Source organism: Macrobrachium nipponense, chromosome 20, assembly GCF_015104395.2.
Source record: "Macrobrachium nipponense isolate FS-2020 chromosome 20, ASM1510439v2, whole genome shotgun sequence".
Classification (NCBI taxonomy): Eukaryota; Metazoa; Arthropoda; class Malacostraca; order Decapoda; family Palaemonidae; genus Macrobrachium; species Macrobrachium nipponense.
This window is the reverse complement of record NC_061089.1, coordinates 41,638,293-41,663,757: the sequence shown is the minus strand read 5'-3', so window position 1 is coordinate 41,663,757 and position 25,465 is coordinate 41,638,293. Positions and strand designations below refer to the sequence as shown.

General features: G+C 47.7%; 1 protein-coding gene across 1 annotated transcript in view; it reads right to left on the bottom strand.

Moving 5' to 3' along the window:
- LOC135225165 (RNA 3'-terminal phosphate cyclase-like protein) overlaps positions 1-25,465 on the bottom strand; it is a 70,642-nt gene that overhangs the window by 21,006 nt on the left and 24,171 nt on the right. Inside the window, exons 2-5 of the mRNA XM_064264408.1 lie at positions 3,153-3,303; positions 2,217-2,301; positions 1,811-1,981; positions 1,353-1,515 (exon numbers count right to left, since the gene is read on the bottom strand). Coding sequence (XP_064120478.1) covers positions 1,353-1,515; positions 1,811-1,981; positions 2,217-2,301; positions 3,153-3,303 — 570 coding nt within the window. The remainder of the gene's footprint in view (positions 1-1,352; positions 1,516-1,810; positions 1,982-2,216; positions 2,302-3,152; positions 3,304-25,465) is intronic.

Below are 25,465 nucleotides of genomic sequence, written 5' to 3'. Positions count from 1 at the left end.
AGGTATTGAATGGTCCTAATTGTTGTAGTATTTCATTGTTTATAGGTCAATTTAGCTTTATTATAAAATTTACTGGGGTGTTTTTGGAGGGTTTGGAACGGATTAGCCATTTTACATATAAAATGCAGTTAAAGATACAAAAAACTCATGATACGAAGGCCGCCTCGGAATGGATTAATTTCGTATCTCGAGGTACCACTGTATTCAAAGTTAACATTAACTGTTCTTTTCCAAGTATAAATACCCTAATCAAATAAAATGTCTACACTTTTCCTGTTATCATGATGATTTATTCAAAAGTCAGTTTCTAACTTCAGAGGCATCCACTGCTTGATTCTTCAAGAGTGACTCCTTTTACGTAAAAAAAACCATCTAGTGTCTAATATGGAATTTAATCAGCAAATCTTTGGCTTGGCCCAATCATCATCACTCATCATTATACCCGGGACAAAAAAATAATGGTAACTAATTTGACCACACCACCACCATTATGTATATTATTGCTTACGATGCCTAATTAGATGAAACCACTATTCATTGGGAAATTTTATTTCTTAAAATGCATAGTTTTTAATGGGCTGCATTTATCAAAGCCGAAAGCGATCCTCTTCTCTCTCCTGAGACCCAATGTCTGTCTTTTACATAACTAGAAAGCCCATGATTTCAGCCATTAAAGGAAAAGAAATTTTGCCAACCAGTCATATGACAAAAGAACAATTTCAGTAACTAAGGTTTGCTGGGAATGCCATTTGACTAAACACAAAGAAACTCTATCGTCCAGTACCTACAAGTCTAATCTTATTCTTATTCTTGAGCATGAGTTCTATGTTCTAGATCCAGAAGTCAGAATTACATTGGAAATTATAATTTAAGATCCATTTCTTGACTGTTCCCTATGCCAATGGAGTTTGATCGTAGCAATTTGAAAAGGTCTAGAGAGCATAAGAAGTCTGGCATCTACCAGAGCACTCTCACTCTCCATCCCTCACATCTTTTTTCAACAGAAATAGTGCCATAGAGACATCAGTCCATCAGACATCCTGAGCCCTCCCGTAATTTTTTTACAATAAATTCCTATTCTTCTATTTTTATAAAATATTATTTTGTTTTGTAGAGACAAATTGTTCCAGATGAGTGCAGTTTAGTTTAAGAGACAGGGATCTTGGAGTTCACTAAATAAAGAAAACACTATTCGTTGAGAAGTATAGCCAACTTGCTATGAGCACAAGTAAAATTAATTGAAGGGAGTATTTGAAGTATCCATTTGGAATCATCTATATATGCTGAGGGGAATTATTTCAATTTAAGGTTTTTAAAATGAATAGTAAGACAATATTTATAAAGTAACTTACCAGGTGATTTCCCCTTGCAATTGTCAACATAAAAATAAACATCAGTGAGGTAATTTGAAAACACCTTCTTTGCTTCATCAAGCATACGATTTGCCACAATGGGTGCTACTCGACTTGAATATGCAACTCCACGAATACGCTTTATTTTCCCACTTTCGACCCACTGAAAAAAAATTAACAGGCGTAAATAAAAAAAATTATATGTCAGCATTTGGGTAATAAACGCATCACACATCCAAACATATCTACAAAACATTAGGTGCACAACATAAAAAGAAATTAATCCATACATTGTATTTTGTAAACCAATAAAAGTACAGATGCTGATTAATGTAAACCTAATACTACCATTTAAAAACAGCTTATTTATTTGGTATCTAACTGAACACTAAATACATAATGACAAGTTGAGTCTTGCATAAAAAAAAACCAATCAATCCAAAAACTGGTTACTGTACCTGGAAAGATTTCAGAGTTCTTCTCACAGGACATGTTAAGTTGACAACACCCTCTCCTAATGGGGGTAAACCTCTACGAACCATCTTTAAACTCAGCCCTTCATCAACAACCAAGAAATTTTTCACCACTGGTAATAATGACGAACGGAGCATATCTACAGATGGGTCCATCTGCAAGAAATAAATAAAACAAAACTTCATATTATTATTGCAAAGATATTTTTTCAAATACTTCACAGCATTAACACTAATGTATTTTTTCACATAATCTTCAAGACAAAACTAATACTGATGTAGTATCTTTGACAAGAAATTCCCTCTGTAAAGAAATAAAAGCTAAAATACAGTTAAAAACATAACCCAAAGAAAAAATTAGCATAGAGAGCAACAAAAATTTTTATTTTACCTTGTTGTTTGTGACCCCTGTTAAGGTTATGTTAACTGGAGTCTTGCAAAAGGGAGCCAACATGAAAACTGGTTCAAGATAATATCTGTTGGAAAAAGGCAATGACTGTTTTAAAAATCTATTGACACTGAAATATATGACATTTTCCATACCATATTTAAAGGCAATAAAATACAACAAAATTACTCAATAGTATTAAAAGCTACTAAGCATGACAGTTACCTACATCACAATGATGGGTCTGAAATCTGCAAAAATTTGCAGATACAATGCACAATACATTATGCCCACTCTTTTGTTGCATATCTCTTATAATATATTTAGGCCACTGCCTGATAGTCATCTGGAATGAGCTTTACTGATGCCTGCAATGTTGTAAACAGTATCTTTCATTCAGCATTCAGTGCTAACACCAACATTTGGTGCCATCCCCAATTTCATTTGTTTTTTTCTTCAGTGGTCTGTATATCGTAATTTTATTAAAATTAATTTACATTTTTATTTCATTTTCCACATATCTGCTTTTATACTGTTAAGTATGTCATTAAGTAAGTACAATAACATGCTGTGCAATGGGAGTACAAAATTCCACTGCAATAAAAAAAAAATATGCTTCATTAGTAATATGAAAACACTGAGTGAATGAGAACTGCCCACATCACTGCAGCCATTTGCATTACTTTCTCTCAATAGTACTTCTCATGAACATAAAAAAAAACTAATATTGTGTATTTAATTTTGCAAAGAATCAATTTACATAGGCAATGTTGGAAGTAACCATCTTGTCTTGAAAAATCTCTATTGAATATTTGCCAATTTGGATCATAAATCAACTAAGTATAACTATTAATATATATATGTACCATATGCTTCATTTGAATGAATCACTGTAGCTTAAATGAATACAACAATCAAAACCATAATACTTTTACTTACCCAATTCCACGTTTGTTTGAACAAGTATGCTCTATGCGTCCTCCCAATAATACACCAGGCTTGTAAAGGACAGACGTTCCAGTCTCATTTACCTCAATATGACTACCATTACATATTTTGTCCAAAAGGCGTATGAAATTTGCTTCATATTCTGCAAAGACAACAATATGCTTAAATAATGTTGAAGTTAACATGAAATGAAGAGACTAGATAAAACTGAAAAATGGATTTCTAAAAAAGTTTGGCTTGTTCTTGGGGACTTCTGCTTTTCCAATGTTGACATGTCTTTTCAGACATTTACGTAAAAAGAATTTACATTAAAAGTGAGCAGTAGGTATATACTGCAGTTCACACCCAAGCCTAGGTGGCACATGTTATGAATATGCACTTTGCCTATCTGCAAAAATATGCATGGCAGCTTTTGGATCTCATACCAAAGTCAACTAGTAAAATTTTTGCCACGATACACACTTAGACACTCTTGACTTCTATCCTGGGTTACAGGACGTGTTAAAATGATATTGTTAAACTACAATAAAGTTTTGTACATACTTACCTGGCAGATATATACCTAGCTATAGTCTCCGACGTTCCCGACAGAATTTCAAATCTCGCGGCACACGCGACAGGTAGGTCAGGTGGTCTACCTTACCCGCCGCTGGGTGGTGGGTGTATGAACCAATCCCACTTTCCTGTCAGATTTTCTCTTCCACCTTTCTCCTGAGGGGAGGCTGGGCGGGCCATTAATCGTATATATCTGCCAGGTAAGTATGTACAAAACTTTATTGTAGTTTAACAATATCATTTTTGTACATGAACTTTCCTGTCAGATATATACTTAGCTGATTGGCACCCTTGGTGGAGGGTAAGAGACAGCTAAATAACAATAGAAAGAAGGGAAACAACTGGTGTTGTAGGATATAAAAACCTTGGTTCTTACCTGTTCAGGCAGAAGACTTCATTGATACTGTCTATGAGTCTGCCTTTTCCCTGAAGAAACCATTCAACAAATTCTATCGGATTTAGAAAAGAATCTACTAATGATCTCCTTCTTCAGTCTTCTAGATGTCCGAAAGAGCCTACTCCGACAGGAGCAAAGTCTTCTCCTCTTCAGAATCATCCCTTTCGAGGGAATAAACCTAAGTGGCAACGACCCAGGACTAATTTGCGTCCACAGTACAAGTCCTCAAAGAAACCCCCCCCCCCCCCCCCCCCCCAAACCTTCGGACAAGTGAGAAGCCGTTCCTTCACGTGCAAGTAGGGGCAAGACTCCATCTTTTTTGGGAAGAATGGAGTCAAAGAGGTGCAGAGCAATGGGTAGTGCAAGTTCTTCGAGAGGGATACTCGATTCCTTTTGTTCTAGATCCTCCTCTCTCCGATACACCAATCAGCTTAACAGCATATTCTCCAGGATCAGAGAGGGCTTTGGCTTTAGCAGCAGAGGTCAATGCACTCATCAAGAAGGGAGCAGTAGAGGAAGTCCTCGACAGTTCTCAGGGATTCTACAACAGACTCTTTGTAGTTCCCAAAGCCTCGGGAGGTTGGAGGCCAGTGCTAGATGTAAGCGCATTGAACCTTTATGTGCTGAAGACAAAGTTCAATATGGAAACAAATCGTTCTGTGATGTCGGCACTTCGCCCAGGCGATTGGATGGTGTCCCTGGACATGCAGGACGCCTATTTTCATGTGCCGATTCACCAGAGTTCAAAGAAGTTCCTGAGATTTGTGTTCGAAGGGAGGACGTATCAATTCAGAGCCCTTTGTTTCGGCCTTTCGACGGCCCCTCAAGTATTTACTCATGTTCTTGCTCCATTGGGGAAATGGCTGCATATGTTGGGCATAAATGCAGCATTTTACCTGGACGACTGGCTTCTCAGATCGAGTTCGAGGACACAGTGCGTGAAGGATTTACGGAAGACACTGTCATTAGCGAGTCAATTGGGAATTCTCATCAACCTGGAGAAGTCTCAATTAGTGCCTTCCAAGAAGATCCCCTATTTAGGGATGATTCTGGACTCTCAGACTTTTCGGGTTTTTCTGTCCCTGAAAAGAATAGAATCTTGCCTCAAAAAAGTGAGCCAAATCCTGAACCGTCAGTCCTCCTCCGCCTTGGAATGGATGAGTCTCCTAGGGACATTATCATCAGTAGAGACGTTTGTAAAGTTGGGTCGTCTTCACATGAGATCTCTTCAGTTTTTTCTCAAAGCGAGTCTCAACCAGACACGTATTCGTTCCCAGTGTCAGAAGAGATCAAGAAGGACTTGAGATGGTGGATGTCGAGGGAAAGATTGCAAGAGGGTCTCTCCCTGACATCATGGAACCCAGACCTAGAATTATACTCAGACGCATCGGACAGAGGTTGGGGAGCTCTCCTAGGGACCAAAAAGATCTCAGGATTATGGTCAGAGAAAGAGAGGTTGAATCACATCAACATGAAGGAGTTGAAGGCGATTTGGTTCAGTCTTTAAGCATTCCGACAACACCACCGCTCTATCTTATATCAGGAATCAAGGAGGAACCCATTCATTCTCCCCCTACAAAGTCGCAGAAGATCTCCTTCTCTGGTCTCAAGATCGGGATATTTCCCTCGTTCCAAGGTTTGTACAGGGGAAGTTAAATGTACTGGCGGACGAACTCAGTCGAGTAAACCAAGTTCTTCCCACGGAGTGGACATTGCAAGACAAAGTTTGTCAGGAACTTTGGAAACTTTGGGGAAGACCTTCAGTGGATCTGTTTGCCACGGCGAGGAACAATCGACTTCCGATCTTTTGTTCCCCAGTTCCAGATCCTCTTGCTTGGAAGACCGACGCAATGCTTCAGGATTGGACGGGTCTAGACGTTTACGCCTTTCCCCCATTTGGAATGATCAGAGAGGTGTTGAACAAGTTCCTCTCGCATCAAAATGTGTCAATGACGCTGGTAGCACCATTCTGGCCCAGGAAAGAGTGGTTCCCAGACCTTCTCAAGTTGGTTATAGACCATCCCAGACTTCTTCCTCAGTATCCTCGGCTACTCAAACAGCCCCACTTCGACAGGTATCATCAGAATTTGTCCGCTCTGTCGCTGACATGGTTCAGACTGTCCGGAAACTCGTCAGAGCTAAGGGGTTTTCTCGTAGAGCGGCAGAGGCTATTGCTAACTGTCGAAGAAGCTCTTCTGCCAAGCTTTACCAATCGAAGTGGGGAGTCTTTAGGACGTGGTGCAGAAGACATAATTTCTCGTCTTCTAAAACCTCTGTGACAGAAATAGCTTATTTTTTGCTGTACCTTAAAGAAGTTAAGAACTTGTCGTTATCGATAATTAAAGGGTACAGAGCTATGCTGTCCTCAGTGTTTAAGCATAGAGGGCTTAACATCTCTTATAACCAGGATATTGGAGATTTAATTAAATCATTTAATACAGTAAAAGTATCCAAGAAGGATAGTGTGGACTGGAACTTGGACGTAGTTTTAACTTTTCTGATGTCTTCACGATTCGAGCCACTTCGTGAAGCGTCTTTGAGAGATGTAACAAGGAAGACACTTTTTCTCTTCGCATTGGCTACAGCAGAGGGAGAGAGTGATTTACAAGCCATCCACAAAGAGGTGGGGTTCAAAAATAGTAATGCGGTTTGTTCTTTTGTTAACGAATTTTTAGCAAAGAACGAATCTCCCTCTAACCCATGGCCTAAATCTTTTGTACTTAAGGGATTATCTAATATAGTGGGTCCGATGGACGAAGAATATTTACTATGTCCTGTCAGAGCTCTGAAATGTTACCTGTCAAGGACACAATCCGTTAGAGGTAATTCCGACCGACTTTGGTGTTCGGTTAAGAATTCTGCAAAACCCCTCTCCAAGAACGCTATTTTGTTCTTTTTGAGAAGTCTGATACTGGAGTCACACTCTCAAGTCCAAGATCAGACTCTAAATGTGCTTAAGGTGAAAGCACATGAAATACGTGCAGTGGCGACATCCTTAAGCTTCAAGCACAATATGTCGCTTTCCTCGATTCTTCAATCTACGTTTTGGAGATCGAGATCTGTGTTCGCCTCATTTTACCTGAAGAATGTAGAGGCTACCTATGATAGTTGTTGTAAATTGGGTCCTTTGTCGGTAGCAGGCATGGTGTTGGGAAAGGAAACATAGGGGAACTTTCTATCCTCTACTGTCTCCTCGCCTTGTTATAGGTTGTTGAGTCGTGGGCAGACTGGAGGCTCATAGTACTTTGGAGAACCTCCAGATCTTATTTATTACTTTTGAGTATGTCATTATGACATACTCAAAAGTAATAAATATAATGAAAAGAGTACTTACATTTTTCAATTACACACTTTCGCCCAAATACATGACTCGGCGCGAGCGCGCCCGCCCTCGGCACCGAGACATAATTCAAGGGTTCAATTGATGAAAAGAGAGGAAATCGCCGCATCTACGGCGATAACTCCATGTTGGTTCATAATTAAGTAATGAAAATGAAAACAGTGTACTTACAGTTTCATTTTCAAGTCAAACAAACCATTAGTAGAAAATGATATTGTTATGTTACAATAAAGTTTCATACATACTTACCTGGCAGATATATACATAGCTAAGACTCCGTCGTCCCCGACAGAAATTCAAATTTCGCGCCACTCGCTACAGGTAGGTCAGGTGATCTACCGGCCTGCCCTGGGTGGCAGGACTAGGAACCATCCCCGTTTTCTATCATATTTTCTCTCTTCCACCTGTCTCCTGCGGGGAGGCTGGGTGGGCCTTTAATTGTATATATCTGCCAGGTAAGTATGTATGAAACTTTATTGTAACATAACAATATCATTTTCATACAATCAACTTACCTGTCAGATATATACATAGCTGATTGGCACCCTTCGGTGGAGGGTAAGAGACAGCTACTATATGGAATAGACAGGTAAACAACATATGTTGTAGGTATAAATAAAACCTTGGTTCCTACCTGATAGGTGGTAGACTTGGTGGGTGTTTGCCCAGTAGTCTGCATCACCTCAAGAAACTTTAGCGAGATATATGATCTATGGCCAAGAGTTCTTGTGGGTCTGCCGATGGGGTCTTACCCACTTACTCAGCAGAGCCTAAAAGGACTTTGTCAATGGGTGCTGATCCACTTATATGACAATACACCTTATGAAGGAGCACACAACCAATCCCGACCACCTGATCCTAACCATGTGTTAGAACTAAGGATTGTTACGAGTTATCCCCGAACTCGTCACAACAACCGTAACTCAAAAACCACTACGCACACATACATAATTTTTCAAAAAAAAATTATACTCAACTAATTGGATATGACGAGAATTCTCTTATGAACAACATAGACGGCCGCCCGTGCGAGCCTGAATCCTCCATTGTTCGACGAGATTCTCGACCATATCCAAACAGAAGAACAGTATATACATTTAAGGATTGGTGTCGGCTCCCGTACCCAGAATCGTATCTGCCGATACGATCGGACCTAGAGAAAAGCACTTCTCATACGTCACACGCACGTCTTTCAAGTAATGAGATGCAAATACTGAGTTGCATCTCCAATATGTCGTATCTAAAATGTTTTAAGCGACATATTCTTATAAAACGAGAGAGACGTCGCAACCGCTCTTACTTCATGAGCTTTTACCCTCAGTAGTTGTAATTGTTCGTCAGGACAGACCTTATGAGCGTCCGTAATGACGTTTCTTACAAAGAACGCTAGAGCATTCTTGGACATCAGTCTTGTGGGGTCTTTTACCGCGCACCAAAGACCTTGTCTAGAGCCTCCCAACTGACGCTTCCTCTGAAGATAGAACTTCAGAGCTCTAACAGGGCATAGAGACCTCTCTGCTTCTCTGCCTACGAGACTAGACATTCCTTTGACTTCGAATGTCCTAGGCCAGGGATTCGTGGGGTTCTCGTTTTTCGCTAAAAACAGGGTCTTAAACGAGCAAATAGCCGAGTCTCCCTTGAATCCTACTTTATCCTGCAGAGCTTGTAACTCACTAATTCTTTTTGCCGTCGCTAACGATAAAAGAAATAGGCATTTTCTCGTTATGTCTCTAAATGATGCCAGATGCGGAGGCTCGAATCTATCCGAAGACAGATATTTGAGGACTACGTCCAAGTTCCAGTTCGGAGGTACTGGTTCCTTCGACTTTGAAGTCTCAAAAGATCTTACGAGATCGTGGAGATCTTTGTTATTTGCCAGATCTAAACCTCTGTTCCTGAATACAGCCGAGAGCATACTTCTGTATCCCTTTATTGTGGATACGGCAAGATGAGACTTTACTCTCAGGAATAGCAAGAAATCAGCAATTTCCGCTATAGAGGTAGAGGAGGAGGACAACTTCTTGGCTCTACACCACCTTCTAAAGACCTCCCACTTCGACTGGTATACTTTCGTAGTGGAGGATCTGCGAGCTCTCGCGATCGCGCTTGCCACTTCGCGAGGACAAAACGCCTCTTGTTGCGCTGACAAGTCTTTCGATAGTCGAAAGGCAGTCAGAGCGAGAGCGGGGAGGTTTTGATGGTACCTCCTGAAGTGTGGTTGTTTGAGAAGATCCGTCCTTTCTGGTAGGGATCTTGGAAAGTCTACGATCCACTCTACCACCTCCGTGAACCATTCCTGGGCCGGCCAAAAGGGGGCTATTAATGTCATCCTCGTCTCTTTTGACGCCACAAACTTTTTCACTACTAACCCCAGGATTTTGAATGGGGGAAAAGCGTAAACGTCCACTCGAGACCAGTTTAGCAGGAAGGCGTCTACCATAATCGCTCTTGGGTCTTCCACGACCGAGCAAAACACTGGTAGCCTTTTTGAAATGTATGTTGCAAAGAGATCCACATGAGGAGTTCCCCACAGAGACCAGAGATCGAGACACACTTCCTCGTGCAGAGTCCATTCTGTATGAAGGACCTGGTTCCTCCTGCTGAGCCTGTCCGCCCTCACATTCCTTGCTCCCTGTACGAACCTTGTCAGCAGGGAGATGTTCCTGTGAGACGTCCAAACTAATAGATCTCTCGTGAGTTCGTAAAGGAACGAGGAGTGTGTCCCTCCCTGTTTCCGAATGTAGGCAAGTGCGGTGGTGTTGTCCACGTTTACTTGCACTACCTTGTCTCTCACCAGAGGTTCTAGGCTCTTCAATGCCAGGTGTACGGCGAAGAGCTCTTTGCAGTTTATGTGCCAGGACAACCTGTGCTGGTTCCCAGGTGCCTGACACTTCCTCTGAGCCTAATGTCGCTCCCCAACCCGTCTCCGACGCGTCGGAGAACAACACTAGGTCTGGGTTCTGTGTTCTTAGAGAGATCCCTTTGTTCTCTTCCAGAGGTAGCAACCACCACTGTAGGTGTGCCTTTATCTCCACTGGAATGGGAAAAACGTCCGACAGTTGTCCGGTTTTCCAGCTCCAAGACTTCTTGAGGAAGAATTGAAGTGGACGGATATGAAGTCTTCCCAGTGGGAAGAACTGTTCCAGCGAGGAAAGCGTCCCCAGAAGGCTCAACCATTCCCTCGCTGACGTTTGATGTTTCTCTAAGAAGAGAGAGATTATCCTCAAACCTTTTGCGGTTCTCTCTTGCGAAGGAAAAACTCGAAAACCCCGAGAATCCATCCGAATCCCCAGATAGACTAGGTCTTGTCTGGGGGTCAGCTGAGACTTCTCGAGGTTCACCAGCAATCCCAACGCCTTGGTCAAATCGAGAGTTAACTTTAGGTCCTCCAAACACTGTCTCTCCGATCTGGCCCTGATGAGCCAGTCGTCTAGGTACATAGAGACATTCACTCCTTTGAGATGAAGAAATCTCGCCACATTCCTCATCAGGCTTGTGAAGACCTGAGGAGCTGTGGACAGGCCGAAACACAAGGCTCTGAACTGAAAGATCCTTCCCCCCGTCATGAAACGGAGGTACTTCTTCGATGAAGGGTGGATCGGGACGTGAAAGTAGGCGTCCTGGAGATCTAGAGACACCATCCAATCTCCTTGTCGTAATGACGCTAGGACTGAAGCAGAAGTCTCCATGGAGAACTTCTCCTTCTGAACAAATTTGTTCAGAGAGCTGACGTCGAGTACTGGTCTCCAGCCTCCCGAGGCTTTCGCCACTAGAAAAAGGCGATTGTAAAACCCCGGGGAGTTTTGATCCAGTACTAGTTCTATTGCACTCTTGTCCCACATTTGTTCCACCATCGATCGAAGAGTATCCCTCAGCACAGGGTCCTTGTACTTGGCTGATAGTTCCCTTGGTATTGACGTTAGGGGCGGAGTATTCAGGAAAGGGATACGATATCCCTTCCTTATGATATTTAGTGAAGACGCGTCTGCGTCTATCAGTGTCCAGGCCTCCACGAATCCCAGGAGCCTGGCACCTACTGGTGTTTGGAGGAGAAATGTTTCATTTTCCCTTTTTAAAGGGACGAAAGGCGGACCTACCTCTCTTCTCTGGAGCCTTCCTTCTTGCGGGAGGTCTGGAGATCGGACCACCTCGAAAGGGCTGCACAGAAGTGTTAGGTTCTTTCTTGGCAGAAACTAAAGCAGGATTCTTCTTCCTAGCTGACTGCGTCAGAAGATCCTGCGTCGCCTTCTCAGTTAAAGAGTGAGCCACGTCCTTCACTAACTGAGAAGGGAACAAATAGTCAGATAGAGGTGCATACAGTAGAGCTGCCCTCTGTGCATGCGATACTGCCTTTGTTAAGAAGGCGCCATACACCGTCCTTTTCTTTAAAAGACCTGTTCCAAATAATGAAGCGACTTCAACAGATCCATCCTGTACCGCTTTGTCGATGCAAGACAAAATGCATAACAGGGCTTCAGGTTCGATTCCCTGTGAATCGTGAGCTTTCTTGGACATCACCCCAAGGGACCAATCTAAGAAGTTGAAGACTTCCAATACATGGAAAAGTCCCTTGAGGAGATGATCCAGTTCTGAAATACTCCATGTAATCCGAGCAGAATTAAGACTAGGACGCCTTGAAGCGTCAACTAACGTCGAAAAGTCTGCCTCTGTTGTAGAAGGGAGAGCGATATACCCATATCCTCTCCCGTCTTGTACCATATGCTCTTTTCCAGCTAACCTTGCTGGAGGCATGCAAAATACTGTCCTGACTAAGTCTTTCTTCGACTTCATCCAGGAATCTAAGGCGTTTAAAGCCCGCTTCATCGAGATGGTGGGCTTCATCTTCAGAAAGACGAAGGCTCTTTCGCCTTCGCACTCGAAAAGAGCGAGCGCGGAGAAGGAGGATCAGCCGGAGTCAACTCGTCTCCGTATTCCTCCAAAAGCAGGGTCGTCAACACCTTATAGTTCGACAAGCCCTCTCTTCCATGATCGTCATCATCCGAGTTTTGCTCCAACTCGTGATAATCCTGAGTTTCTGTTCTCCTTTCAGAGCTTTCCTCTTCTGGAGGAGACAAACTCCTGATCGGAGAGGGGCTAAGGGAATGAAAGTCTTTCCTTTTTCCCGTTTTGATCGACTTGGAAGGCGTCACAACCTGCGGCTTCTCTCGCGCTTTAGAAGACGTCTTGTATGACGCTTCCCGCTCTCCGAGCGTCATATATGACGTCTCTTGTTGACGTCGCATGACGCTTTCGCGTCTGGAAGACGCTTCGCTCTCTAAAGGCTTCCTACTCGGCGTCACAATCTTGGACGGAGCGTCAGTCTAAGATCCGCTTGAAATGACGCTTCACTTCTCAAAGACGTCTTTCCGATTCTCTTGTCTTACAACCCTCTCGTCAGCCCCCGTTCTCCGAGCAGGAGCGAGAGGACGAGACTTCTTAATTGGAAGCGTCACTAGTCCTGTTCCGACGTGGGGCGCTAACACTCCCACAAGAAAGTATGACAGTTGTTCCTGAACCGCCATAATTATCTTTCTTGACGCTTCTCCTACATCTAGTGCATGACGCCTCTCGTCATCACTCGGGGAAGAAGCATGATGGGGTACTTCCTCATAAGCGTCAGGAGACGCTGACGCCACCTTCGCCTTCTTAATAACAGACGGGGCGTCATCCGAGAAGCGCTCTGGGCTGGAATCAATTGTATTGCTTTCATATGACGCTTCAGCGGTCTCGATAAGTCCAGACTCCTTCCACCCTCGTTTAGGTGAGGGAGAGGGAGAGGACGAGAAACACTCGCGAAGGACGCTTTCTATAGCGCCCTTGAGCTGGCTGCCATGAAGCAGAGCTAGCCTGAGGGACGTCTGACCGTTGGGGATTCCCCACGACCTCCTTAAGGCTTTCGACTTTCCTTCTCCTCTGGGCATGTGAGCTTGGAAGAGGTCTAGGCCTGGGAGCGCCGCAGGGACGATCAAACGCCCCCCTCCACAAACACAGATGGGACTCACTTCACTAAAAGGTTCACTATCACTAGCCTTACCTTTCGAGTCCGCCATCTTGGACTTCATGTCTCGAATAGTCGCTTTCAGATTGGCGATTTCCGATGCCGAATCGAAAAAGACACTCTGAGAATGAGATTTATAGGGAGAATCTACAGTAATAGGGTTAGAATTATCCGTGAAAGGCTCAATAGGCCTTGAATTCACACCTTTCAGTCGTCTAACCTCTATCCCTCTCTAACTTCTTCAAATAAGAAGTCAAAGTCTTCCATCTTCTGCATTCAAAACCCTCGCATTCCTTACAAGTGTTAATAGCAGAACACTGAACCCCCCCTACATTTACGGCATACAGTGTGAGGATCAACGAAGCTTTCGGTATCCTCACCCTGCAGCCTACATTCACACACATTCTCCACACTCACATTAGAATCAGACATACTGAGAAAAATCCAAAAGAGTTATTCCAAAAACAGTCCACAGTAGCGAATGCCAAAACACGATCCAAATACGTCACCAAAAAGCCGAAAAACGTTGATCAAATGTTGAAAAATGAATCTAAGTCAGGAGGTAATAACAACAATGTTGATACCACCGGCGACAGAGAAAATATGATAGAAAACGGGGATGGTTCCTAGTCCTGCCACCCAGGGCAGGCCGGTAGATCACCTGACCTACCTGTAGCGAGTGGCGCGAAATTTGAATTTCTGTCGGGGACGACGGAGTCTTAGCTATGTATATATCTGACAGGTAAGTTGATTGTATGAAAACACAATATAAACAAAGCATACGACGATGAAGCGGGCAGAGAGCGATGACGAACACGTCCTTCACACCCGCGGCCGAAAGCAAAAGTGATTTGTTTACCTCCTGTCGGACAAGCAGTTAACTACCGTTCTCCCCTTGTTCGAAGCTTACGACCGTTCCAGCTGCCGCTAGCTACTTCCTATTGTTAAAGGACCGATGGTTTGTATTACGTATCGGAACAAAGACATATGCCTAACTTCATAACTGATTCAGCTAACACTTCGAACTTTTTATCCATCTTGGACTCATGCAAGGCAATGGTGTTGGGTTCGGAAACATGGGCAACTTGAACAGGGGTAATCAAAGGAGAAGTAGGAGGACTATTAATTGGAGAAATATTCTCTAATAAAGGAGAGGCAAGAGAAGCCTTATTTGTCTCCGAAGGAACAGGAGTAGTTTCTAACCTATTCTTACTACTAGCCCTAAGAGCTGCCTTCCTCTTCCTATCTTTCTCGATTTTCTCAGCATGCGATCTAACCGCCTTCCATCCTTGTTCATCCAATCCTTTACATTCATCACATGTCACATCCATACCATTACAATTTTGTCCTCTGCATTTAGTGCATTTAGAGTGCGGATCGTGACATAACTTAGCTAATCTTGTTTTGCAGCCAGCGCTGCAAAACCTTACAGCAGATGAACTAGAATCTGACATAATTAGCAATAATGACGAAAAACTGAATAGAGATAGCTAACTGGCAAGAAAAAACCAAAAACTTGTACATCACCAAATAAAAACCAAAATCCAAAATGGCGACACAGGAGACTGCAGCGAAAATCTCACAGGTGTTACCCCGTGAGCGGCAGAAACGAAAATTGACGGTAGAAGGCTAGCAGTACCCAGGGTTCCCGGATGTGGGCGGGTCTTGTATCACCTATACTTAAGATAGCAACGCCGCTGGCGCCAACAATTTGAATTTCGACTGCCGCAGGTAAGAAGCTATAAGCTATGTAACTGTTCGGTAAGTCACTTATGTGAAATTGCTGATTTTCTTTTGTATTTACGAGAAGAATCTAAGCAAGCAGTATCAACCATTAAAGGTTATAAAAGCATGTTATCTGCTATGTTCAGGAATAGGGGCCTGAACATAGAGAATGACAAAGATCTGCATGACTTAATTAGATCATTTGAGACAACAAAATCAATAACTTCTCTCACCCCTAGTTGGAACCTAGATGTGGTTCTCAGATATTTAATGTCAGAGAGATTCGAACCTCCCGAGAAAGCGTCTTTCAGAGACATAACAAGAAAATGACAATTTGTCCAAAATTGCATTTTTCCTAACTATACAAACCTGAGGTCCTTTTACAATAGGAAGGTACTAGCGGCAGCTGGATAGGTCGTAAGCTTTCGAAATGACAATTTGTCCAAAATTGCATTTTTCCTAACTATACAAACCTGAGGTCCTTTTACAATAGGAAGGTACTAGCGGCAGCTGGATAGGTCGTAAGCTTTCGAACAAGGGGTTCGGTAGTTAACTGCTTGTCCGACAGGCGCGCTGCGCGCGACTGGGAGGTAAACAAATCACTTTTGCTTTTGGCCCAAGCAAAAACTGCAGAGTGAGGGGTGGCATGAGGTGGGGCTATGTGTAAAAGGACCTCAGGTTTGTATAGTTAGGAAAAATGCAATTTTGGACAAATTGTCATTTGTTTCCGACACGGCATACAAAACTTCGGTCCTTTTACAATAGGAAGACTCACTTCTTGGTGGGAGGAATCTGAGTCTTTTGTGAACAGACTGGTGTTCGCCCAACCTTGGAAGCCTCCCTGGTCGTAAGAGCGAGGGAGGGATCCAAGCCTCTGTCCGATTGATCGGGGTGTGCAACCGCAGGATCAATGGTTCAGACCTCTGACCGAGTACTAAGAGAGAGGCATGCGTATCTCTTCGTACCAGCAATGTAAGAACTTGTTCCTGTACAGGAGCAAATATTTAAAGTCATGGGTTTGACTCTTGTAGGCATCCACTTCCCCCCTTGTAGAAGGAAGTGGTGGATATTCTGCTCCTATCCCTAGTGAAAGGGATAGGATGGGGCTCTGTCATATAGCTCACCTGCATCTCGTCCTCATCCAGCGTAGTGACGACCGTGGCCCTCTGCCCACAGGTAGAGGAGGAGGAAAAGATGGGGAAGGAAGAGAGCCAGTCACTCACTCACTCACACATCCATCCACACAGTCACACCAGGACTCGATGCTGTTTCAGCCTGCGAGGGTCTGGGTTAGCTACACAACTTGTTGAGCAGCCACCACGGGTCCCAAGGAAAAGGTATCCAAGGACCTGTGGGCAATATCCCAGAGGTAGAAGGACGTAAAGGTAGTCTGGTTAGACCAGACCCCTGCCTTCAGGACCTGCGCCACGGAGAAGTTCTTACGAAACGCCAACGACGGGCCAATACTTCTGACTTCGTGAGCTCTCGGACGGGACGTACGGATGTCGTCACTACCATCAGCCTCATACGCCCTCCTGATGACCTCACGCAGCCAGAATGAAAGAGTGTTCTTGGATACTTCTTTCTTGGTGACCCCGGTGCTAACGAAGAGGCGTCGACACTCAGGCCTGAGGTGTCGAGTTCTCTTCAGATAGCGCCGTAGCGCCCTCACAGGACAAAGCAGCATCTCATCCGCATCATTATCGGTGAAGTCCATTAGGGAGGGAATCGTGAATGACTCGAACCTGTCGTCAGGGATCGACGGTTTCCGAGTCTTCGCAACGAAGTTCGGGACGAAATCGAGCCGTCACAGATCCCCATCCCCTGGAGTGTCGTACATCATAGGAAAGACCATGAAGTTCCCCTACTCTCTTCGCCGATGCCAGGGCCAGCAAGAAGAGGGTCTTGAGGGTCAGATCCCTGTCTGACGACTCTCGGAGTGGCTCGAACGGCGTTCGAGTCAGACTCCTAAGGACGAGAGTCACATCCCACGCAGGGGGCCTGAGTTCCCTGGGTGGGCAAGACCTTTCGAAGCTCCTCATAAGCAAGGAGATCTCGAACGAGTTCGAGATGTCCAATCCCCTCAGTTTCAGGACGAGCGCCAAGGCGGACTCTGTATCCTTTGGACTGTGGGGACTGAGAGGAGCTTCTCTCGGCGAAGAAAAACGAGGAAATCCGCTACCTGCTGAAGAGTGGCTCTGAGAGGAGATAGACCCCGTCTACGACACCAACCACAGAAGACGGCCCACTTCCCCTGGTACACAGCTGCAGAGGACTGACGGACGTTTCCAGCCATCTCTGTTGCTGCGCTACGAGAAAAGCCTCTCGTTCGCAAGAGATGGTGGATAACAGCCAGCCGTGAAGACGTAGAGACTGGACTGCTCGGTGGTACCGCTCGACGTGTGGCTGGGCGAGAAGGTTGTGCCAAGGGGAATCTCTCTCGGTTCTCCTGCGAGAAGAGCCAGCAGGTCCGGATACCAAATGGCCTGTGGCCATTTGGGAGCCACCAGGATCATCCTGAGATTCGGGTGTGACCAGTGCTCGACTGATCACCTTGCGAATCAGGCTGAACGGGGGAAAGGCATAGGCGAAGAGGTTGTCCCAGGGTGTTGAAGAGCGTCCTCTGCAGCTGCCCATGGGTCCGGCACGGCCGAGAAGAACACCTGGAGCTTCCTGTTGTGCCGGGGTGGCGAACAGATCCACGACTGGTCGCCCCCACAGGTCGAAGAGCCTTTCCGCCACGTCCTGGTGTAGAGACCATTCGGTCCCTATCACTGATCCCGACGGCTGAGCGTGTCTGCTACTACATTCCTCTTCCCTGGAATGTAGCGTGCCGACAGCTCTATTGAGTGTGCCTCGGCCCACTCGTGCACCTGCCGAGTCAACTGAGGTACCAACGGGTAGAGACACTATAGCACCCCCTGTTTTAGTTGACGTAAGCACCACCGTGGTGTTGTCGCACATCAACACCACTGAGTGTCCCATCAAGCGGTCCTGGAACTCTTGGAGAGCGAGGAACGCTGCCTTGAGTTCCAGTACATTGATGTGAAGGTGCTTGTCGTTCTCGTCCCACACTCCTGAAGTCAGCAACTCCTCCAGGTGTGCGCCCCATCCCTCGGTCGATGCGTCTGAGAACAGCTGCATGTCCGGGGGGGGAGTGCGCAGGGGCACTCCTCTTAAGAGGTTCCTGTCGTCCAGCCATCCAGGCTAGGTCCTGCCTCACCTCCTGTGTCAGTGACACTGGAAAGCTTGGGGAATCCGTCGCCTCTGTGACCAACTCTCCTTTAGTCTCCACTCAAGAGACCGCAGGTGAAGACGCCCATGAGGGACTAACTTCTCGAGTGACGACAGGTGTCCGATCACGACTTGCCATCGCTGAGCTACCTGTTCCTGCCGAGACCCAGGAACTGGTTGGCTGCCTCCCTGAATCTGCTGATCCGCGAGTCTGCGGGGAAGACTCGCCCTGCTACCGTGTCGATCAGCATACCCAGGTACTTCATCCTCTGCTTGGGCTCGAGATCGGACTTTTCGAAGTTCACAACGATCCCCAGATCGCGACAGAACTCGAGCAGTCGATCCCTGTCCTGTAGCAACTGCGAGCGGGAGCTCGCCAGGACTAACCAATCGTCGAGATACCTCATCAGACGTATCCCGTGCGAATGGGCCCAAGCAGACACCAGAGTGAACACTCGCGTGAACACCTGTGGGGCGGTTGAGAGACCGAAGCAAAGTGCCCTGAACTGGTACACCGTCCCGTCGAGGATGAAGCGGAGGTACTTTCTGGAGGACTGATGAATGGGTATTTGGAAATACGCATCCTTCAAGTCCACTGAAAGCATGAAATCGTTCTCCCTGATGGAGTCGAGCACTGGCGAACAAACCGGTTCAGGGGAGAGAGATCTATCACCGGGCGCCAGCCTCCCGTAGACTTTTCCACCAGGAAGAGTCGACTGTAAAAGCCCGGTGACTGATCCGTGACGATTTCTACAGCTCTCTTGCTCAGCATGGTCTTGATCTCCTGTCTCAGTGCTACGTCCTTCGATGACCCTGGAACGTACGACTGCTGTTGGACCGGGTTGGAGGTGAGGGGTGGCCGAGATTCGAAGGGTAATAGATATCCCTCCCGAAGGACATCTACAATCCAGGTCTCGGCACCGTAGCGCTGCCAAGTTGCCCAATGGCTGGCCAGGCACCCCCCCACTTCCGGCAGCAGGTGAGGGGGAACGCCGTCCCTAGCGTTTCCCCCCTTTCTTCGACTTCTTCCCAGAGCCTCCACGGGAGGAGGAGGGCTGGGAGGAGGGCTGGTTACGGCGGTCCCCTTGCCAGAAGTCGAAGAAGACAGAGTCATTCCCCAGGGGCTTCGACGCAGCTACCGTCTTAGCCACCGAGGAAAGCGCTAGCCGAGCTCTTAGACTTGGCCGCAGTCCGCAGGCTGCCCAGCAAGCCTTCGAGACTGCCTGGTGAACTAGCCCGGTCCACTGGTCGTCAGTGCGTCCGGTCCTTGGTCCACCGCAGCGTCCACCATCTCTCCTGGGAAGAGACGTGGAACTCCGTAAGGGTCCGTTGCGAAGTCCCAACGCCGCTTCACGCCCGGCCGCCCTGGAAACCCGAGTAAGGACAGCGTCCCTTCGTCGGAGAACCAGGTTGGCCCACAGGTTCACCGTCTGGTGGGCAAGGAAGGAGGAGATGGCTCTTCCCCCAGACTGGCAAAGTCTCCTGAAGGCCGAGTCATCTTCGGGAGAAATTCCCCCGGAGTTGGCTGCGACCTTAGATACTGTGAGGGACCACAGATCTAGCCAGGAGACGGCCTGGAAAGCTGCCATGGCGGTAGATTCCAGGCCTAGTGCCTCTTGCTGCGAGAACCACAGGTTCTCGGACAGGAGCTGCTGCAGAGGACACACCCGGAGTCAGCCTGGCTAACTCCGTGGGTTCACCTGTTTGGGCGGCATCGGGTCTTCAGATGGCACGTAAAAAAACGAAAAAACCGCTGTCGCAGCGAGAGGAGGGTGGAAGCAACTTGCTCGACCTGCCAGACTTGAGCGAACCGTCTTGTCCGGAGACAAGCGATTCAACCTGGTCCAGCACTGAGTCCGCAAGCTCAGAACGCGGCAAACCCACCGTCGGTCTGGGTTCCCTCTTCGGGCCCCAGAACCAGAACGATCGAGCCGGGGACGTTAGGGCTCGGATGGTGGGAGCGGCGATCCTTCCCCGAGGTCGTTGTGCTGACGAATCAGCGCAATAACCTCGGCAAAGTTCCTCTGGATCTCAGGAGTGACTGCGTCCTGCGGAGTCGGACCGTCCAGTCCCTCAAACAGGAGCACCTCCCGAGACCCTCCTCCCTCAAGGAGAGGAGCAGCGGACAGGACCCCTCTCGGTCTCCTCCAACCCAACTTAATTGGCGTACGAACCTGGACTGGTCCTGAGAGGAACCCGAGCCTGGTTTACGTTACGAAGACGTGGTGCGGGATCCTGAGGGTGGGGCGCAACCCAATCACGATTCACTCCTCAATCACCTCGCCCCTACCCCGGTGTAACAACCCGAGGAGGTTGAAAGGTATGGGAGAGGAAGAATGACCTGAACGCTAACCTCCTCGCTCGCTGGCAGAAACAAGCGGGTATTGGAAGGCTGCAGGCGCATCGCCAACCCCGCGGTCGGTTCGGCGAGCTGAGCGAGCTGCAGTGAACCTTAGTTCGAGAGTCTCGCTGTGGGAGAACGGCTGGGGACCGAGAACAAAAAGCGGCCCCGGTTCGTGGTGTCAAGAGGAGCTGGTTGCTGGGTAGCCGTACCGATCGTCGCTCTTGTGAATTTTGACGTGGACGGTCAGGGACACCGTGGCGAGCTCCACTGTCACGGTGAGATCGGTGCGTATCCTCACGGTGCGTCAGTTCGCTGGTACCAGCCGTGGCTGGTGCCGGCGAACGGGGGGACCTCTTCCCAGCCTCAGCCCGTGGCCGGTCATGGACCGTCACGTCCGCCCGGGTAGCCAGCTGCTCGCCGCGAGAGCGAGAGCTGGTCTGGTGAGAGTCGCGTGAGCGGCTGTCACCAGTCTTCCGCTCCGTGCCGTGAACCTGACGCTGAGCGGACTCAGAGGTCTGGTTCCTGGCTGTACAGTCGCTGGTAGGCGACCGTACACTCGGTACCTCTCGCGAACGAGCGGCCGAGACGGACCCTGCTGCTGTGGCCGAACCACTGACAGCAGGTGAGGAAGTTGCCGGTGTTAGCCGGCACTCCTCTGGTCCCCGTAGTCTTCTTCCTTGCGGAAGAAGAGACGGGTCCTGCCCCCGAAGGAGCAGGGTGACCAGCGGAAGAACCCCCCGTCTCACCAGAGCGAGACGGGCCCTTAGAAGTTCCCGAAGGAGACTTCTTAGGGGGGGGGGAGGCGACCTCCTTCTTCTTCGGCGGGGGGCGGGGGAGCCTTAGAAGAAGAAGGGGAAGAGGCGGCAGACGACGACGACGACGAAGAAGACGATGAAGACGACGACGACACCTTCCTCCTCTTCTTCTTCTTCTTCGTCAACCTTCTCAGGACCGACGTCAGATCTGTCATCAGGACGGAGCCGGGCTGCTGTTGCCGAAGCAACAGGGCCCGGACGCACCTGTCCGAACAGATCAGCATCGGGAGCAGCGGCGCCAGGAACAGGAACAACATCAGCAGGTGCGAGCATCACAGGAACGGCAGAAAAGAGACAGCAGGAGCAGGTACAGGAACGGCAGCAGTGGTCAACGTCACGTCCGTGGACAGCAGCTGGGCAGGTACGGCAGGTACGGCAGACTGTGTAGGCGGTCCAGATGGGCGGACCAGCGGCACAGACATCCTAGGTACCGGTGGGAGGTCCAGGGGTGAGCTCTTCGGGCACACGAAGTCGGTCGCGGCAGCACGGCAAACCCAGGTGGCGGCATCACACACCCCCGAGTTACGGCGACTGGCCCCTGCAACCGATGTAGTGGGTGTCACAAGAGACGCGTGCTGGGTGTACACCAGGTGAGGAGGTGAAGCGTAGCCGGGTGTTGTAAGGGTCGTGGTGGTGGTCGTGACCGTTGCATGGGTGACCGCCACGGAGCCAGCGAGATGGTAGAGCAGCCCCTGGACACTCGGCACGCCCTGCAGCCCCAACGATGTGCCACACCTGTCTGAGGTCATCCTTCGCGGCAACCGCACCTGAGGAGGCAAAAGTCGGGTGATTAGGGGGATCCTCTACCCGCTCGCGCGAAGACGAACGGATAGAGGACCCAGAGTACAACTCGACGTCAGGGTATCTAGCGCCCTCCTCCACACTCGACAAGTCAGGAGAGGAGAAGGACCTAGACACCCCCCCCGAAGGGGAAGGCGCGAGACGTGGAAGTTGAGCGGGCGGCAGGAAAGAAGACGAAGTGTCCGTCACCAAAGGAGTCGCGGGAGAGCTTTCCGACGACTCCTTTGCAGGCCTTCGCTTCTTCCTGCCCTCATACAAAGTCCACTGCGCCTCAGACCAATCATTACAAACATCACAAGGCTCGGCTCGGGTGCACTCGCGCGACACCGAGACACAAAATATGAGGGGTCTATCTCCGGGAAAGAGCGGAACTTCCCGCATTTACGCCCTTCGGTACCCGGGCATAGTCTCCGTGGGGTAGCGAGGCGAGGAGATTCCATCATTTATCAAATTCAGTTGAATTAATATGAAAAGAGAGAAATGATTGTACTTACAATGAACTCTTTCATACACAAACACAACCAAATACTCAAGAAAGCAAACGACGAGAAGCGGGCAGAGAGCGTAGAACACACACGTCCACTCGCTGTGAGGCCGAAAGCAAAAGTGGTTTGTTTACCTCCCAGTCGCGCGCGCCTGTCGGACAAGCAGTTAACTACCGAACCCCTTGTTCGAAAGCTTACGACCTATCCAGCTGCCGCTAGTACCTTCCTATTGTAAAAGGACCGAAGGTTTGTATGCCGTGTCGGAACAACAAGGGGTTCGGTAGTTAACAACTGCTTGTCGACAGCACGCCGCGCGCGACTGGGAGGTAAACAAATCACTTTTGCTTTTGGCCCAAGCAAAAAACTGCAGAGTGAGGGGTAGCATGAGGTGGGACATGTGTAAAAGGACCTCAGGTTTGTATAGTTAGGAAAAATGCAATTTTGGACAAATTGTCATTTGTTCCGACACGGCATACAAACCTTCGGTCTTTTACAATAGGAAGACTCACTTCTTGGTGGAGGAATCTGAGTCTTTGTGAACAGACTGGTGTTCGCCAACCTTGGAATGCCTCCCTGGTTGTAAGAGCGAGGGAGGGATCCAAGCCTCTGTCCGATTGATCGGGGTGTGCACCGCAGGATCAATGGTCAGACCTCTGGACCAAGTACTAAGAGAGAGGCAAGCGTATCTCTTCGTACCAGCAAACAAGAACAAGTTCCTATTTGCAAGAGGCAACATAAAAGTTATGGTTTGTCTCTGTTGGCATCCACTTCCCCCCTTGTAGGAGGAAGTGGTGGATATTCGCTCCCATCCCTAGTGAAAGGGATAGGATGGGGCTCTGTCGAGTAGCTCACCGCATCTCGTCCTTATCCAGCAAGGTGATGACCGTATCCCTCTACCCACAGGTAGAGGGGGAGGAAAAACGATAGGAAGAGAAGCAGTCACTCTCTCATTCACTTATCTATTCAGCCTGCTAGGGTCTGGGTTAGCTACACAACGTGTTGAGCATCCACCACGGGTCCCAAGGAAAAACGATCCAAGGACCTGTGAGCAATATCCAAAAGGTAGAAGGAGGTGCCAGTGGTCTGGTTGTACCAGACCCCTGCCTTCAGTACCTGCGCCACGGAGAAGGTTCTTGTGTAACTCGAGGGAGTGTACTTCTAGGTCATCTTGGTGCTGACGAAGTCTTTAACACTCAGCCTGGGATGTCGAGTTTCTTCAGAAAGCGCTTTCACAGGACAAAGCAGCATCTCCTTCGCATCGAAGGCGGTGAAGTCCATTAGGGAGGGGATTGTGAAGGACTCTAACCCGATCGTCAGAACCGAAGGGTTCTGAGTCTTCGCTACGAAGTCGGTACGAAATCGAGCGTCACGAATCCCCATCCCCTGGATGCTTGACTTCGCAGGAAAAGTCATGCAATTACCTCAGAGGAAAAGAAGGGAATGGTCGTATGACCTATCCCTCTTCTCGACTTCGGTGATGTCCTGTACCCATACTGGTCTATCCGTCTGCAGCGAAGTGTCTCACATTCTCCTATCCCCATGCAGTGAAGTTCTTCTCGGTAGTGGATAGGACACCGCACTCAATGGTGGGTGTCGATGGTATGGGTACTGTGACAAGCCGTTAGGACGAAGAAAAGACTGTTATGGAACAACCGAACTATTGTCCACAACGAAGTTCGTAACTGACTTGGGCGCTCTGGACAGCTGCCGACTGACTGCGTTCGGTAGGAGGCAAGTTGTCCAAGCGCCCGAGCAAGTCACGTGACCTTCGCCTTAAAAGGGTTATGCCAAGAGACTAAACAAATAATTTGTTCGTCACCGATGCCAGAAGGCGAGGTGATGATTCTCTTAAGGCATGTGCCCAACGGCGAAAGTCAATTGCCTTCTAGAGAACCGAGGTCCCTGATGGCAAGATATCTCATAGTATAGTTGATTCTCAGCTAAGGAGAAACAACACTATGTGTGTTGAAAGACGAAGGTGTACAGAAAAAGCAACCTACGTCTTCACAGCTGAACCGAGAGAAGGATTCTCAAGATTCTGAACCTGTGCTACAAAGACTGAGAACGCTAACCGCTATTCATTGCTGTCCGGTGAGGATCGTAGTTGCAATGAAAGCGGAGCGCTTTTCAGTAATGAAGACACAGGGAAATACTGCCTGAAGAACTGCTTCTCATGGGCTGAACATTTGGAAGTAGAGCTGTCAGGTCGGAGAGTAGGCGATGTCTTCTGACATCTGTTAATTCGGGGCGAGCAATGAATAATTGCACACCTACGAAAAAGAGATATTTTGAAGACAAACTCAGATGTCTGCAAAAATCATCTTGCATTATCGCGGTGCGATGCAGCGGGAGACTAGTACAGACTTCTGTTACCGTGCGGTAAACAGAAAGATGAAAGAGTCCAAGAGATATCTCTGTTGAAAATTCTCGCAATGTCGAAGGCGATGAAATCGAGCGTCACAGCAGTAGATGGTCCTTCATTATTGCGAGAATCCCCGTTAATCAGAGACCTAAGTCCATGATTGTTGGGCAGAGATACGGTTCGGTAGTCAATCAAACCAGGGGAGAGAGAGACGTCACCGACCGTGCATCTCCGAGACCTACCTGATA